The sequence below is a fragment of the Carassius gibelio genome, chromosome B20, assembly GCF_023724105.1.
Source record: "Carassius gibelio isolate Cgi1373 ecotype wild population from Czech Republic chromosome B20, carGib1.2-hapl.c, whole genome shotgun sequence".
Taxonomy (NCBI): domain Eukaryota; kingdom Metazoa; phylum Chordata; class Actinopteri; order Cypriniformes; family Cyprinidae; genus Carassius; species Carassius gibelio.
The window spans coordinates 5214111-5231150 of NC_068415.1; the positions used below are offsets into that span (position 1 = coordinate 5214111).

The following is a 17040-nucleotide window of genomic DNA, read 5'->3' on the forward strand; positions in this document are numbered from 1 at the left end:
CAGGGGACTGGGGCCCATTAGGGAGACTCAGGATGACTTAAATGACTAAATTAACTAAATAAACCTAGTTTTTTTTTTATTTAATTGCAAAATGCATTATGAACTTGTTTAAAGTCAAAAATGTTGAGAAGCACTGGCATAGTTTGTTGCAAAATCACAGTAACCACAGGTAAACTATGAATGCATGCAGTTAGTGTCAGAGAGACACATACACAGTAAAAACATAGTACCAATGTGCTTTTCTGGTAGTCTAGAACTACACTTATAAAAATTAATTATAGTTCCTGCAGATGTAAACATAGTTTTACTGGGGGACTTCCAACAGTAGATTACTGTTGCTAATAGACTTAATGCAAATATCACCAACATGACATAGCTTTTATGTTTGACTTTTTTTTTTATGTGGTAAACCCATAATACATTTTTATAAAGATTTGGTCAGAACATATGCTGTGGTACAGAGCAATTTTAATTACAAATGCACAGAAATAGATTAGTCTGGTACATTTTTTTTTTCAAATAGAAAATGGTAGTGAACACTATTTTGTCCTTCCTTTTTATTATTTTTCTGGATTATCTCACACACAAATGTTTGTGAAACTGAACAGAGTCATGTGACAGAAATAAATGAGCTACAAACATAAGCCAAAAACCGTTTTATTTATGATGCAAAGACATTTGTAAGGACGAGGACAGCTTCTTGTCCACAAAACTGCTGTGGACAAAAATGTATCAAAAAAAAAAAAAAAGCGTAAGTACAGCAGCAGCCATTGCTTTTAGCTTTTCATTGCCATTTTAGTCGACTAAAGTAAAACGGAAAAGCAAAACAGGGATGGTACATATTTAACATACAAAATATTTGTCCATACATTTGGCAATTCTAGTAAAACGATTACTCACTTTTAACATTTTAAATGTGTACAATAGAAGTGTTACAGTTAACCTGATTCCAGGTTAAGCAAACTATTAAAGAAAAAGTCTATGAAACATGGAAGACTGTCTCTACCTATCATCGTTGGTAGTTTATAAGAAAGATCTCCACAGAGAAAAGTCCAATCATTCTGTGAATATATACCAAAGCCTGGAATATTTGCAAAAATGCAGTGATACAGTTTACATATAGCCACTTAAGTTACTCCAAACTAACAGACAAAGCAACAGGAAATGTGCTGCTGAAGCACAAGAGAACCGATTTGATCATTTAACAACCCATATGCTGCTTGGTCTTGGTGCTAAAGCTGTAGCAGTGGGCTTCAGTGGCGTCCAAAAGTCTGTCCACCTGGACAGATCTCATCTGCTGTCTCACCACAGAGAGGTCTGGTAGTTGAAGCGAATCTTTATCAGGTATTTTAGGTTAACCTGAGCAATATCATACACAATGTACCTGGAGGAAATCAGAGTCAAGGGAAAGATAGTGAATGTGTAATTGTCTAAATATACTTTAGATGTACATTTACCTAAAACATTGGTTCTCAACCCGGGGCCCACCATTGAAATGCGGCCCAACATGCTGTACACAATAAAAAAAAAAAAAAACTTTTACAAAGTTTTACAATTAAATTTAGTTTTTACATTACCTGTAATTTAAAAATGTACTAAAGAAATATAAGCTATAGCCTAATGTTTTGTGTGAAATTATTTTGTTTTTCATATATTATTTTCAGACATGAGCAGACACTTAAACAATGTTACGTATTTAACGAACACATACAAGCGCGCACTTAGGCCAACAGCCATTAGTTTGGTAAAATTCAGATCAGAAAAGCATCAGAATAGACAAATTTGTTTTTAAGGGAGAAAAAAGAAATGTGGAAATTGCCAGCGAATGAACACACAGCCTAAAGACATGAATAGTCGGAGTATCAGTAGTGAAGGAGAGTGCTGGATTTTCAGTTTGACCTGCAAGTATGGAAACACCCATATTATGCAGCAATCATCCTTAATTGAAGAAATGTGGCAAAACATCTCTGGAGAGAACTCCATATTACTAAATTCGAGTGCTTTCCATATTTGGATCAACATAGGCTACATTTGTGAACGCACATTTTCTTTAATTCAAGTCATGCTCCCTTGCGCGTCTTACGGACTGCAACTTACAATCACAACTTCACTGTGCCGTTACTCCTTTCGAGCCGAATGTCACTAAGTTGGTCAGCTCCCAACAGCATCACGTGTTTTATTGACGGGGAGTATAATTATTTATTTCAATTAATGTAATTGATTAGATATCATTATATTTAGGCCATAATATTAGGTTGGTTTGTATTGGTGATGTAGTATGTAAATGATATGCGTGCGGCCCGCGAGATTTGCACTTGGACCATAGTGCGGCCCAGTGAAAAAAAAAAGGTTGAGAACCACTGATCAAAAACGAGATAAAAACAGCAAGAATGAAAAGGAATGATGCAGAAAACAAAAGGATACTCGTTGTAGAGCAGACTTGTGTCTTCAATGTTTGTGTTGATACATTTGCCCAGAGGAACATCCACTCCATTCAGAGATACAGCAGCTCTAGGGTCTGGAGCAGTTCTTCCCAAACCTTCAAACAAAAGACACATGTTAAAAACGTTTCTATAAGAAACGATGGGTTACTTAGCATACCACATACCAATTCTACACGTAATACATCATTGGCTCATCATGCGTGAGCAGGCCCTTAAACTGCGGTCTGCCCAGCTCGTACTTGCTCGAGTGAGATTGTCAGATGCCGCAGATTGTGTGGACGCTCCAGACAGACATGGGCCCTTGCTTGTTAGCCACTGCCACTCTCACTCTACTTTTTCCAGACTTTACACTGGTAATGATGCACAGTGAGCGCATGTCTGTGGATCTGAACATGGGGTGAAGGTCCCTGCCTGAGGTTGTAGCTAAACATCAAGATGGACACGGGCGGGATGCACTCTCCCTGGTCTTTGACTCAATCCCTTTGGCGTCTCGTCACATGTTAGCCATGGTGGTCCAAGGTAATTAAACCTTCTGAAAGCTCACCAATAGAATAGCTCACCTCGAATCAGACACTAAACTTATTATTAATGAGGTCACAACACAATCCTGTCCAATGACCATGCATTCGGGGATAAATACCAATGATGGCCCGTCTGTTGAACAGTTAAGCAAAAATCAGCAAAGTCACTCATAGACTCTTTCTGTCTGTGAGAAAAACTGACCTGAGCTGGATGATGACATCACTGAATCAACAATGAACTGAAAAACTGACTGTTTTCCATTTTCTCTTTCATTTTCAGCACACATTTTTCTTGTTTGACATGGTAAAGCTCCTTTAACAATCTGTATTGTATAAAGTGCTATATAAATAAATAAAGATGACTTGACTTGAATGTAGAACCATCTTACCTTTGACACTGTGTTTACCCTTTGGTAACTTCGTAATGTGTGAGGCCTTCTTCAATTCATGCCTTTGGAGTAGAACAAATATCACAATCAGATCTTTAGAGCAGACAACAATGAATCACAGAAGGGCACAACTTTCTTTGCCTTCCTAATTTCCAATTGTTGACACACAGTACTCTGTTCAAAGGTTTGGTTTCAGTAGATTTGATAATATTTTTATTGAGCAAAATTGCATTAAATAGATCAAAGTAACAGTAAAGACATCTATAATGTAAACATGTTAGACTTATGTCATAATGTGTAGCTATTAAATTAAATGTTCATTTTGATTTCCACCAAAATGTTTGTTGAACACCAAATCAGAATATTAGAATTATTTTTTGAAGGAAATTCTGGAAATAAAGAAAATTCAGCTTTACAGTCACAGGAATAAATTACATTTTACATTGTTAAAATAGAAAACAGTTCTTTTAGATTGTAATAATAATTTACCCAGAAACTGTTTTTATTGTATTTTGACTAAATAAATGCAGCATTGGTCAGCATAAAACATATCTTTAAAAAGAAAAATATTACTGACCCCAAACGTTTGTACTCTAGCATATTAACTTGTTTGGACAAAAAGAGCATCTCTTACATGTTTCCAAGGGCAACCTCTCCTAACAGAAGGAGGCCAACGGGATCAGCCTGGGATGTGTGGCAGTAGTTTGCACTCTTTGACACCATGTCAGCAAAGTAAACACCTTTGCCAAACATGTAACCTGTCTGTATTTAAAAAAAAAAAAAAAAAAAAAAATCATAATAGATATTATTAGAGTACACTAGTATTGCAACATTCTAAATATTCTGACAGTCTAAATGTTTGGCACTGCTGCATCTTTAAATAAAACATATTTTGCAAAACCAGCAACATGTTTAGTATAATTCACAAAAGATTTTCTGTTCATTTGAGAGTCACTCAGCCATGCCATTAAAAATAAAAAAGCTATTTCAAAAGGGTAGAAAATAATAATTCATATTTTAGATTGGGGAGTGTTAAGATATTCATATTTTAAATTGGGGAGTTTTAGTTTTGGGTTCTGAAAACTCTTAAATGTACAATTATAAAGAACATTCAGATTCTCCATTTCATGACCCCAGTTTTAGTCATATTTTCAGAGAGAAGCAGCCATTGGCAATGGATGATGCAGAAACTTACCACTGGAGCTTCAGGAGGAGCGATACGCAAACCCTGAGACAGGATTCCTGCATAGTTGGTGGTGCGCGAGCCATGCCACAACAGCTGCCGGTTGTGCAGTTCTTTGAAAGGACGGAAACGCTGGGACTCACCCTCCCTGTCGACCTTAAAGATCTAACAATACAAAAATGCCGTAGTCATATATAAAAGCTTATTTTACAGCAGTATTTATACAGCCATGTATTCAATTCATTTATGAAGCAATATTCAGTTCACTAGTGAACTCTGTAAAGACTGAAAATTCTAATCTTTCTAAGTTTATATAAAAAAAAACATACAGCAGACTTTACAGAGTTAAGCTCACCTCCTCGACATCCAGTGTGTAGGTGTTGTGAGTAGCTGCGTGTGTGTTCTTCACATATTGTTGGATAAGCTGAGCCTCACTTGATGACTTGTCGACCACCTAGAAACACAAAATCAGTATCAATCACTACAAAATGACCACATCATGGTGACAGTGAAGAATAGCTCTTCTTGTCAAACACATTTTACCTCAATTTTGGTCTTGAGTTTCTCATAGTTAATGTCAATGGGATCTTTCTCATTGTCCTCCACTCCTCCTCGTAGCAGGCTGTAAGCCACCTCAATGTCCAACAGGTTGTCCAGCATCTGCACCTTTTGCTATAATGGATATCCAACAGAACTGAGTACAGCCACCACACTGCTGCTGGACAATCTTTAGATGGTAGCCCAAGTCGTACCTGTATGTAATCCATGTTATTCAACAGTGGTGGTTTCTTCATGCCGAAGTCGTGAGGTATCAGTGTGTAGAAGCGATTGGACAGATCTAAGATCTGTGCTTCTGCAGCGCTATCTGCTACAGCCTACAGAAATGAATGAAAGCAAAAATGAAAATTTGACCGAAATGGGAAGAACCAGGCTTTTAATACATAAATGCGGTTGAGATCCAGCTTTTAGAACCAACCTGTTGGACCTCACTCAGGAGGGAATAAGCACTCTGGATCTGTCTCTTACTCAGTTTTCCCAAAGGCATCTTCTGCAAGTCGATCTGTAGGAGAAATTACACAAGTTATCACATACACGACCACAACACATATTAACAGTATTAGTGCTATTTTACTTTTTTCTTTTTAAAGGAGGAACTTAACACACCTCAAACTCAACCATGGCTTTCTTCATGCTCTCCACATCAAAAATAATTCGGATAAGGTCTTGGACGGGTTTGTCCAGCTTGGACTTGGTGCCTGCACTTGCAGTTAACTTCCTTACAGCCTCCTCGTCCTGGGTAAATATATGCAGAAAGCTCCATAACCATTTTATTTAGATAATAAACAACTTGTTTAATACTATAACACCATATTTAGATTGTAGGCTCTCTATTAAGCGGGGCTATACGTGAGCCTCGGCACACTTCCAAAGTGAGATTATTTATCGTCTTTGACAGCAAGGGTCATTCTGACAGCCTGTAATTCATGTTAACGGATGACTGCATAATTCTAGCAATGCTTTTAAAATCACACTCTTATATATCCCATAGTGCTTTGGCTAGACGTTGTTCCAGTTCTTACCTGTCCGTAGTCAATCTCTAGAGGATAAAACTTATTGGGGTATTTTGTGAAGTTTCTGGAGGCCCAGGCATTCCCGGTCTTTTCCTCATACACACTGCAGAAATTGTCCATAGCGGAGTTCTTATCATAAAACTTGTCCAGTTTGTTTCCCCCAATGGTGGTGCCGACTCGACCCCATGACCTGAACACCCAGTATCTGAAAAAGCAACATAAACATGCTCAAGACAAGTGACCTGTCTGGTCAAATAATTATAAGGTATTCTCCTATAATAATTTGTACCAGTTAAACGCGGCTTGTAAAGAAGCCTATTTACTATTACACCTAAGAAACCTGTATATACAGTATGAAATCACTATGGATTACTTATGTTGTGCAATTAATTAAGCTGTCTATTGACGGTTAAGTCAAATTATATCACAAAAATGGGTTAGGCTCACTGTTTCTTAACATCATCCTCCAGCAGCTGTAGTTTGTAGTATGAGTTCGTCCCTCTGACGATGTCCACGAGACCCAGTGTGGCACTGTAAATCTTCCCATTCTGATCCAGTACATGAGCACTGTTTTCCAGACCTGAACAATCAAATCATGAATAAGGCAATGCACTAATCAATATATATCAAACATTTCACAATATAAGATTAACTCTTATCTCACCTGAGTCTGGATCAACTGCTGCTCCTCCTTTTACTGTCAGTTTCATTTTCTTTGATTTGCTTCCACCTGCTGGAGTAAGAAAACAGCATCATTATTATGTCTTTTAAGATTTCCAAATTAAAAATCACGTTACTGCATTTGAGAATGTATAGAAATGCAGTCTGAAAATGCTTCTAACAAAACTACAACTGAGTAAAAAAAACATTATTTCATTAAAACAGTGGATTATATGTACACACAAACACACTCGATATATATTTTATGTTGATTAAATATTTATAACAAACATAAGATTTTATTATATACTACTTTTTTTTAATACATATATTAATATGCCAATTTATCTAATATCACAGCCTAACATGTTTCACCCAAACAAATCCTGCTGAAAATCTGTCAGTAAAACCTAAATAACTAAAATTTCATCTGATGCATGTGCATAAAGGAGTAACGTTTTTAAATCTTTCTTTATAAGAAGTTTTGCTGGAAACTTTAAATGCATCTTTCTAACCTTCTTCCTCTTTGACCCTGCCGGTACTCTTTGAGGATTGAGCGCCAGTGGATTTGGAGGCCGGGGCTGCAGCCTGGGACTCCACTTTAACTTCAGCACCCCAGGGTGAGATGGCATGCAGGGAGATGAGCTCCTGGAGGGCCTTTCCAGACCCCTTGATGTCAGTGAGGAAGTCCTCTGCCACCACACGCACACCTGCGTCCCTCGCTTCCTCCATCTTCTTACTCATCTTTTCAATCTCCTCTGAGACACAAAAGGAACAGAGCAAGTTATTAATGAATTTTGAAGCAGCACACGCCAACAAATAAACAAGCTGGCGACAAACCAGAAGGGACAAATTCACTAGTCAGCAAGTACAAACAAGACACCTAGTTAACACGCACACCTTGTTATGTACCGTATCATACTGAGCATTACTTATTTTTGTCAGGTAGCAATCGGTCTACTTTCACATTAAGGCAGCTCACAAGGGTTTAAAAAAAAGAGTTACAGAACATCACTCACTCTTGCTGCTGAGGCAGAGAGCCGCTTTGTTGGCAGAGCCTGTGATTTTTCCTCCCAGTTCTTCCACTGCATTTTTCAGCTCATCTTTGTTTTTACTAAGCTTTCCCACAGTAAGCAGCTTCAGTCCTGTCAGAGGCTTATCTAGATGATACATTGAGGAAAACAAACAAACTTTACACTCGTAAATACTGAAAGAGCTTAACACAATAGTACCTGCTTAACTTGCTTTCCATACTATCAGTTTTTAAGAGAATAATAATAATAATAATAATAATAACAATAAAAACAAAAAAATTGGAGCTTATCCACTAGAATATGAATATTGGGACATAATTTCAGAATGTAAACATCAAGGCGCAAATAAAATAAATTGTCTCTGGCCAAGTGTTTGGTCTCTAAAGTGCAAGTAATTTACTACAATGAATAAAAAAGCCATAGTAGCCTCCACAGTGTCTACAGCTTAAATTGTATTAGTAAATAAAAAAAAATTTGCTATTATTGTTTTTGCTGTTGTGCTAAAGCTAAAATTATTAAAATATTGAACTATTTTCTAATCTTGTTAATTAAAATATAGCTGAAATACAATATATATTATGTATTAGAAATTAAAAGAAAATGAGAAAATAATAAAAATCACTAAAATTAAACTAAACCTATTAAAGCCAAATCATACATACACATACATATATATATATATATATATACACACACACACACACACACATGAATAAAAAAGTCATGCCTGATATGACTGCTCAATTAGTGTTTCAATTGAGACGTTATTAAAACTAGCGTCCGACTGATATATTGTTTTGACATTTGCATTGATATTCGCAGTTCAAAACTTAAAATGACTGGATTGAGTATTTCTCAAGGTTTCTCTGGGAGTCACTGACCTGCAGACACCTCAGTGAGGTTATTACTAGCGGCAGTAGACGCGTTCGGGGGGGCTGAGGTCACAGTAGCTGTGGCAGACGAGGAGGTGGGGGCTGCAGGAGGGGCATCTTTGGGAAACAAACGGTCCTGCCGTTGAAACTTAAACTTCTTCAAGAATGGAATCTCACTGAACTCCTGAGGAAGAATAACATTTGCAGGACATGGTAGGTGCTGAAATTCAGCTGCACGCAGGTGTGAATATGCAACTAGGACAGATCTACAGGCACTTACCTTAGGAGTGACCCAGTCTTTGCGATCAGGCGTCTGAGTCTTGAATACACATTTGGTCCATGCAGAGATGTCTCCAGTACAGTAGTATGCATCGCTCTTAAATACAAGCTGCCCTTTGCAAGTCTCACAAGACTTTAAAGACCCAAATGCCATGCAATCTGAAAGGCGGTCTACGATCTGTCAATTAAATAGCCACAAACAGATTCATCAGAGAAATGATACACAGAATCATAAAGTAAAATAGTGAAAATAGTCAAAGATTCTTCTTGGAATCCGACTTTTGATGCTACCATTGAAAGTGCTAGTCAGTTAGTGAGCTTGTGCACTTTTTCTTACATTCGACTCCCCAGAGGGAACTTCCTGATTGTTGGCAATAAGCAGTTCCTTCATGTCATTGATGGAGCAGAATTTCTTCAGCTTGTCCTTAATTCCCCAGATCAGCTGGCTTTGCTCCTAGAATTCATCAAGACCAGACAAAAGCATTTTCAGACTGATAATCTTTCTAATTTACAGTAAACTCTAAGAGCAATCAATTAAATGTTGGGAGAAACAACTATGGCCTCTTTTAGCACAGCTAATGAAATAAAATTCTTTGATCTGTTTTGGTTACAGAAAAAGAACACTTAATGCAAATAATACAATTTGCAACAAACATTAATACCATATAATCATTTTAAGAAACCTAAATGGTGAAAGATAATAAGATAGTAAAAATAATAACGCTAAAATGGAAAAGAGTGCATCAAAATCTCTACATTATACTGATGCAAATTAATTTGTTACTAGGTAAAAATCATTCACAATGATCCAAGCCATATGATATCGGAAACAACTCATACCTTCAGTTTCAGCTCCAGTTTTTCATCTTCTTTCTTTTGTTTCTTGGAGACTCCTCCATCTACATCATCTATCTTTCTTTTCCTATTTAAAACAAGACAACCAAACGAATGAGCATAAAACACTTTATAAAAACACAATGTACTGCATTTCTATCCTAAAGACAAGATGTGACATTCACTTGTTATTTCTTCTGTATCATTTTCCTGAACTGTACTAACAAAAGCAATTACAAATTTCTTTAAATTTATTTAAATAAAGCTTGAATAAAATATAATACTAAAATTAGATGAACTATTTCCACCTGAAGATATTCATTAGAAATGCTTGCCAACTAACTGAAATAAAAAAATAGAAAACTAAAAAAACAAGACAATTAACTAAACTAAAATAAAAGTGAATGCTAACTAAAATAAAATAAATATTTTTAATAAAATAACACTGAAATAGTTGTATCTGTATTTGTAAGTAGTCATGTAATAAGCAGAGTTATCATATAAAACCCTTTCAGGATGATCAGGTGTACATAGATATACAGTGTACAGCTGGACATAATGATGCACAACTGACTTTATATTATGCCTTTACATCAAATAAAAAGGAGCATTATAAACTCGAAAAAACAAACCCCGATCCATGATCTAAGATCTTATCTTATCATGATCTGAATGGTGAAAACCTTTCCTCTTTGTGGATTTGAGTTAATCCTACAGAGAGAATCTGCTCATGAGTGTGTGTTGTTCTATCAGTGGACCTCATTAGAAGATTATCAGTCTCCTGAGTCACAGTCATGTCTGGACAGGATCCTTTATCCGGTGGCCATCATAATGCAGACCATTAATTAATCACTTCATGACAGACACTTAAGCAGATCTCAACATCATCGCTGCACCAATTTCCCCTCCAGAATGCAATTAACGCCCATTTGGGTGGCAATAATGGGCACCAGAGGACAAATTGATGACCCATAGCTGGAAAAACACAAACAAGAGCATTCTTCCCATTAGAATGAAAGGCTTATAAAAGCCCATATCACAACTATGGGTGAAAAGCGAGAGAGGCGGGGAGAATGAATATAGATGTGGCATCTTTTGCTAAAGGATGCAAGAACTTCAAGTAGGTCCAAAGAAGTCAAATGCATTGGCAGAACATAGGCAAACAACATCAAGCGACAAGTGACATCTCAAAGCAATAATATACGAAACAAACGACAGAGACTTGGTAGGTACCAGATATTTACTTTTTATATAGCCGTTTCATAATTTCCTGATATTTACATTTTTTAAAACACTTTATTTATATCTTTTTTATACTTGTATGTATATATTTGATTAAATTAACACTTTTTAAACATTAATACTTTTATTCAGCAAGGATGGTTTAATTTGATTAAATTAAGACATTTTTACCATTTCAAAAGATTGTAAATAAAATTATTTTGAAAATCATCAGACTCTTGAAAAAAAAAGTATCCACAAAAATATTAAGCAAGTTATTTTAAATTGTAATATTTCACAATATTAATGTTACATTAATGTTCTATATTATTAAAATTTGTATAAAAACTGAATTATATTAATACCATTCTTGTTACATATATTAATGCAAGTCAACGAATCAATTAGTAAATGGAAATTTAAGTGATAAACATAACCTGCATGCTTTTAACTAATGTTTTTTTTTATCATTGGTCTACTTTAACATTGGAAGACATTATGTCAGACAGTGAAAATTAAAGGCATGATAGAAGTGAACAGAAAAAATCATTAAAGCTCTTCTTGCTTGCTTTTGTTTACAGGTCAAAATGAACCAGCCTACTGTCAACTTCACATTGCTGCCGACTCTACACGACACCAACACAACTTTCATGAACGTCAGCTCTTATGAAAATAACACCTTTTTGCAGTTCGCCACATCCACCATGTCAACACTTACGCAAGGTAAACTAACCCAAGCCACCATCACCACCACAACAACAACAACAACAACAACAACAACAACGACAGCGACGCCAAGCATCCTAGCATCCATAAACCTGCCTTACATGATAGCTGAGCTGGTCATAGCCCTCCTCTCCACTGTGGGTAACCTGCTAGTTTGTGTAGCAGTGGGACTGAACAGGAAGCTCCAAACAGTTACCAACTACTTTCTGGTGTCATTAGCGGTGGCAGATATCTGTGTTGGTTCACTGGCGATCCCTTGCGCCATCATGACAGACCTGGGGATTCCACGGCACAATCTGTATCTTTGTTTGCTAATGTTATCTGTACTCATCATGTTAACCCAGAGCTCCATTTTTAGCCTGCTGGCGGTCGCCATTGAGCGTTACATTGCCATCTTCATGCCCTTCCAATACCACCGGCTCATGACACCTCGCAATGCAATGCTGGTCTTGTGTTTCACTTGGATGCTGTCATTCCTGATTGGTCTGGTGCCGTTGATGGGTTGGCACAAGCATCCTCCCGAGTCTGGCTACTGTTTCTTCGTCTTGGTGGTGGATATGACCTACATGGTCTACTTCAACTTCTTCGCCTGTGTTCTGGCCCCGCTGGTGGTGATGTTCCTCATCTATGCGCAGATCTTCGTCACGGTCAAGCGTCAGATGAGAAGGATCGCAGCAGAGCGAGGTGGTGCGGCCAACACGGAGGGAACGGCAAAGATGAAGAAAGAGATGAAGATGGCCACTTCACTCTTCCTGGTCCTCTTCCTTTTCACGTCCTGCTGGATTCCGCTACATATCATCAACTGCTTCCTGCTGCTGTGTCCATCATGTCCCGTGCCCCTGCCGCTGTTACTGACGGCTATCATTCTCTCCCATGCAAATTCGGCTGTTAACCCTTTCCTCTATGCCTACAAGATGAAAACCTTCAGAAATGCATTCAAGGCCATCTTCCTGTGCTGCAGGGGCATCGGTGATGGTGATGAATAACATGACAATGGAGGAGGCAACACTAAAGATCCTGAACAATTACACTTAGTCCAGTCCTAAAGATAAAACTGAAAAGAATCTTAATGGGATTGAAAACATAATTCTAAAATGGTTTAATGTGCAAAACCAGACCTGTATTTTGTATGTGCACTGTAAGTGCTTCTTACTTCTGAGAAACATTCTTTAAATTGAGAGAGAAAATACTATTTTTAATTATGACTTAAGACTATGGATGCAGGATTTGGGGGAAAAAAATCTAATTGTGATTTTTCTGATAAATAATAAAAAATAAAATAAAAAGCTCCAGGTCTGCTGTGCTTTTTGGTAGGGCTGCACAATTTTGCCCAAAATGTAATTATATATCATTGTTATAACAATAATAAAAAAAAAATTTTTTTATAGTGATTATTACTATTGCTAAATCCAAACTTGTATAAAAGTTTAGCACAGATATATTTTCACTGACCAAACACTGTCTGACTGAGTGCTTCAGAGTTTCGATCTCCGTCAAGCGATGTGTGATATTTTTCAGCTTTTTCTAATGAATGGATGTGCAACGCGCTTGTATTTGACGTACCGTAAACTCTAGTGTATAGGTGCATAACGTGCCGTCGCTTTCTCTCTCTCTCTCCACACACACACACATATACACAGACAAGAGAAACAGAATTGACGCAATACATATTAACGATATTCTTTGATGTATTTTCCTGTCAGAGTAACAGCGTTACTCTGGAATTCTTCAGCTTAAGAACTGCCGGTTTCTCCGGTAGTGGGCGGAGCTAATGCGCAAATGGAAATCTCATTGGCTGGCGCTCACCTATTATCATCCCTGTACTGATTTCAGCAAATCAGTTCGAGCGAACGAACACAACCTGATTAATATTCATGAATTAATCCTTAGTGTGTTTTATATTGTTCTTATTAGTAGAATTCGCATCATTATTATCTTATTACTATTTTTTTTTTTTTTACAGAAACACTGAATGACCCAAAAAAGCACCACCACCAGTCCTAAGTTCAGTTAAAATGACTAATATGCATTCAAACATGGTTATCAAGTTTTAATTCTAATTACTAAAGTTCTATTATTAAATAATACTTAATTATTATAATGCTTGACTGACTGATGTTAAGAGTGTACTTTCAGATATAAAAAAACTGTGCCATTTTACAAACACACACACAAACAGATAGATAGACACACACACACACACACACACACACACACGTATATATCAGTCTGGAGAGTAAACAAAGAAAATGACTAGCCCAAGGCGATTCAACTGCCAAGGTGTCCGTAGAGGGTTGTTGGTGCACGTTGTGTACCCAAATAAACGTTATGAATGACCCAAACTTACAACACATCCAGAGATGAGCCCATCTGAGACACTGAAAATACTGTATCATGTGCATGTAAAAGAACACAGTGCCTTATCTCATTCTGAAACATGGAGTGCATATATTTATTTAATGAATCCGCAGCACTTATGATTTGATAATCGCACTTATTGTAAAGTCACATTGCAGTTTCTGTTTTATTTCAATTAAGAGTATAGCCCTACTTGTGCTAAGCTTCTGTAGATAACAAAATTTTGCTCTTGATTTGAAACTTATGACAGATCCATGCATACTCTTTCAAGCAGAAATTGCTACACAAACCTGTCCAGTTTAAATAAATGGTTAATAGCATTTTAAAAAAAAAATCTAAATAAAGCAAAAAGCTTTCTTAAGGGGTAGCTTATATAGTTTGAGCATTGACAGCAACCTAAATAAGAAATCTTTAGCTCACCCTTCATTCTTCACTGCAGGAAGCCTTTTCTTCAGCTCCTCTTTGTCTTCATCTCGTAGAGCTGCGAAACCCTTGAGCTGGGTGGCACTGTACTCTGGTTTAAACAATAGCTCCTCACGGCGGCCCACAAAACAGCCAGTGTGGTACCAGCGATCGATTAGACCAAGCTGAGGTTTCTCTGGGTCCACTGTCTTCTTTGACACACGTATGTGGTCCTGAACACCAGCAGGGAAGAACAGATTAACTTCTCGTGTTCAAAAAGCATCATTTCTTTAACAAAAGGTCATGGGATATGTACCTTTTCGATTTTTTGATCACACCCCTTGCAGGTGCTTCTGTTGGATTTGGCGTACTCCACTGCAAAGTCATTCAGTGTCTTCTCCCCTTTAGCTGCTCCCTTTTGCTCTCCTTTCCCTGCAAAGCAATGAGGATTAATGAATTAAATTTAGCACTTAGTGACTAAAGCCTAACTGCTTTACAGTCCATATGGCAAACTCAGCAAAGCAAAATCAGTGATTAGGTTAAAGGGAATATTAACAAATCACCTCCGGTAGCACCTCCGCTCTCAATGGCTTTCTTCACTTTTTCCTGGTCACCCCAGCGGAGGTCAGTAAATCCAGATATGTCAGAGGGTGACTGTACTGCAGCCCGGAGCCAAAAGCAGGAAAAATGGTGCCAGTGAGGCACTTTGCCATCAAACATGGGAGACTGTGAAAGGCAGACACGTGTAAGATGAGTAAAATCCAACTAAATAAAAAATATAAAACTTACGGTGGCCGAGACAGCTCACAAAACATTCATATAACTCAACGCGCTGCAGTTTAAGAAAACACATGCAAATTGAAAAAAAACACCAGCAAATTTAAAAAAAACATCATCAGTTTGACAACACAAGTGCTGCAAATCCGCACAACACATGCATATAACGAAACGCACTGCAAATCATCACAACACATGAAATAAACAAAAGCACTGCAAATCCTTCACAACACATGCATTAACGAAATGCGCAGCAAATCCTCACAACACATGCAATAAACAAAAGCGCTACAAAAAGCACTGACCACAATGGAAATGTTTCAAGGAGACCTCAAAAGTGTTGGATCCGGCTGGGAAGGTTAATGAAAATAAATTTGCAATGCTTCATTAATTGATTCTTAATTTGCACGTGTTGTGAAGTATTTGCAGCACGTTACGCTACATGCATGTGTTGTGATGATTTGCAGCACGTTTCGTTATATGCAGGTGTTGTGATGATTTGAAACACTTGTATTGTCAAACTAAAGCAGATGTTTTCTTCATTTGCTGGTGTTTTTTCAGTTTGCATGTGTTTTCTTAAGTTGCAGTGAGTTGAGCTCTCTCGGCCACCGTACAAACTACATATAGCACAAATATTAGGCAACAATGAAGGAAAAACTGGAAAGTGAAATTGTAAGCATGTAAAAACACAATATCACTGCAGTAAATAAAATGTTATTTTTGTTCATATAATAGCTGAGAATTTACAGTAAACCAGATCACATCACAACTTTGTGGATTTCAAAGCACTCTTGCTTGTCAATGGTGTTACAATAGTCTATCATAATCAAACATAAACATTGAGTTTAATAAATCAGTGTGCATAGAATTCTAATACAAAAAAATTATTTGGCCATTTTAAACAAACATGTTTCTATTGTATCATCAATACATTGCAAGAACACAAGCTTTGTTTTGCTTTTTTTCACAAAACAGCATCCTTTTACATTTATTTCTTGCTAATTTTGACCAAGGAATCATTAATGTCATTGCTAACCTATGGCAATGGGAAATTACTGCTGATTCCTTTCATTCATTCCATGACTGCGAAGAATTTAAACTCCTCATGGGCCTGAAGCACGCTCATACATACGTTTATATGCAATCGCACTGATTACACTATTAATTTAGGAGCAAAAACGCAAAAACAAATGCATTTCCAAAAACACATATGTTATTCTATTAGTATTACTGAATCAAAGTTGCACATAATTCCTCACCTGCACCATAATGGCCATTCTCAGCGAGTCTTTAGCAATGTTTTCTTTGCATTTCTTGCAAGAGGCGCGACCACTTTTCGCATATTCAGCTTTGTAGAGTTTGTCATCCTGTGAATCAGCCATTCTCCGTATATAATAGTGAAAACCAGAAGTTTACAATTTAACTGTGGTCAAAAAGGCCAACAACTACAATGCAATGAGCAACAGCACTCAGTCCGCGTGCAGAAGCACCCGCGCAGAATACCAGGCCAAACTAATCGAGTCTACATTCCTCTAGATTCTAGAATATACGCAGGAGGAGTTAATCAAACTCAGAGCTACGTTTCCTTTAATTCAGAGTGTGACAGTGTTCGAGAGTGTAATTTTATAACCTTAAACAACACAACACTTGTACGTCCATATTGGTGAGAAACAGAGGCGGTATGTTTTTAATTATAAATCTAATTACTTAATATCATTTCTAAACATATTGGTAAGAAACAGAGGCTGTATGCTTTTAATTATAACTCT

At 37.1% G+C, this 17040-nt stretch overlaps 2 protein-coding genes across 2 annotated transcripts; one reads left to right on the forward strand and one right to left on the reverse strand.

The window, feature by feature from the left end:
• Positions 1 to 641: 641 nt before the first annotated feature.
• Positions 642 to 16798, reverse strand: LOC127983754 (poly [ADP-ribose] polymerase 1). The gene is made up of 23 exons (XM_052586018.1): positions 16531 to 16798; positions 15058 to 15220; positions 14811 to 14926; positions 14513 to 14727; positions 9794 to 9875; positions 9291 to 9407; positions 8955 to 9131; positions 8684 to 8858; positions 7788 to 7928; positions 7284 to 7526; positions 6773 to 6841; positions 6556 to 6688; positions 6118 to 6313; positions 5702 to 5830; positions 5514 to 5597; positions 5290 to 5412; positions 5081 to 5209; positions 4893 to 4991; positions 4550 to 4702; positions 3989 to 4116; positions 3355 to 3416; positions 2425 to 2539; positions 642 to 1384 (listed from the first exon to the last, which is right to left on the reverse strand). Exons 1-23 carry the CDS (start codon positions 16651 to 16653, stop codon positions 1303 to 1305), a joined length of 3054 nt encoding a protein of 1017 aa, XP_052441978.1. The 5' UTR covers positions 16654 to 16798; the 3' UTR covers positions 642 to 1302.
• On the forward strand, positions 11458 to 12720 carry LOC127984203 (adenosine receptor A1-like). Its single transcript, XM_052586733.1, has one exon. The coding sequence runs from the start codon at positions 11596 to 11598 to the stop codon at positions 12718 to 12720; it is 1125 nt and encodes a 374-aa protein (XP_052442693.1). The 5' UTR covers positions 11458 to 11595.
• Positions 16799 to 17040: the final 242 nt, after the last annotated feature.

Coding starts and splice junctions, on each gene's coding strand:
- LOC127984203 (XM_052586733.1), top strand. CDS start 11,596: ATGAACCAGCCTACTGTCAACTTCACATTGCTGCCGACTCTACACGAC.
- LOC127983754 (XM_052586018.1), bottom strand. CDS start 16,653: ATGGCTGATTCACAGGATGACAAACTCTACAAAGCTGAATATGCGAAA. Junction 5,413..5,513: donor TCCTGAGTGAGGTCCAACAG/GTTGGTTCTAAA, acceptor TCATTTCTGTAG/GCTGTAGCAGATAGCGCTGC. Junction 5,210..5,289: donor ATAACATGGATTACATACAG/GTACGACTTGGG, acceptor TATCCATTATAG/CAAAAGGTGCAGATGCTGGA.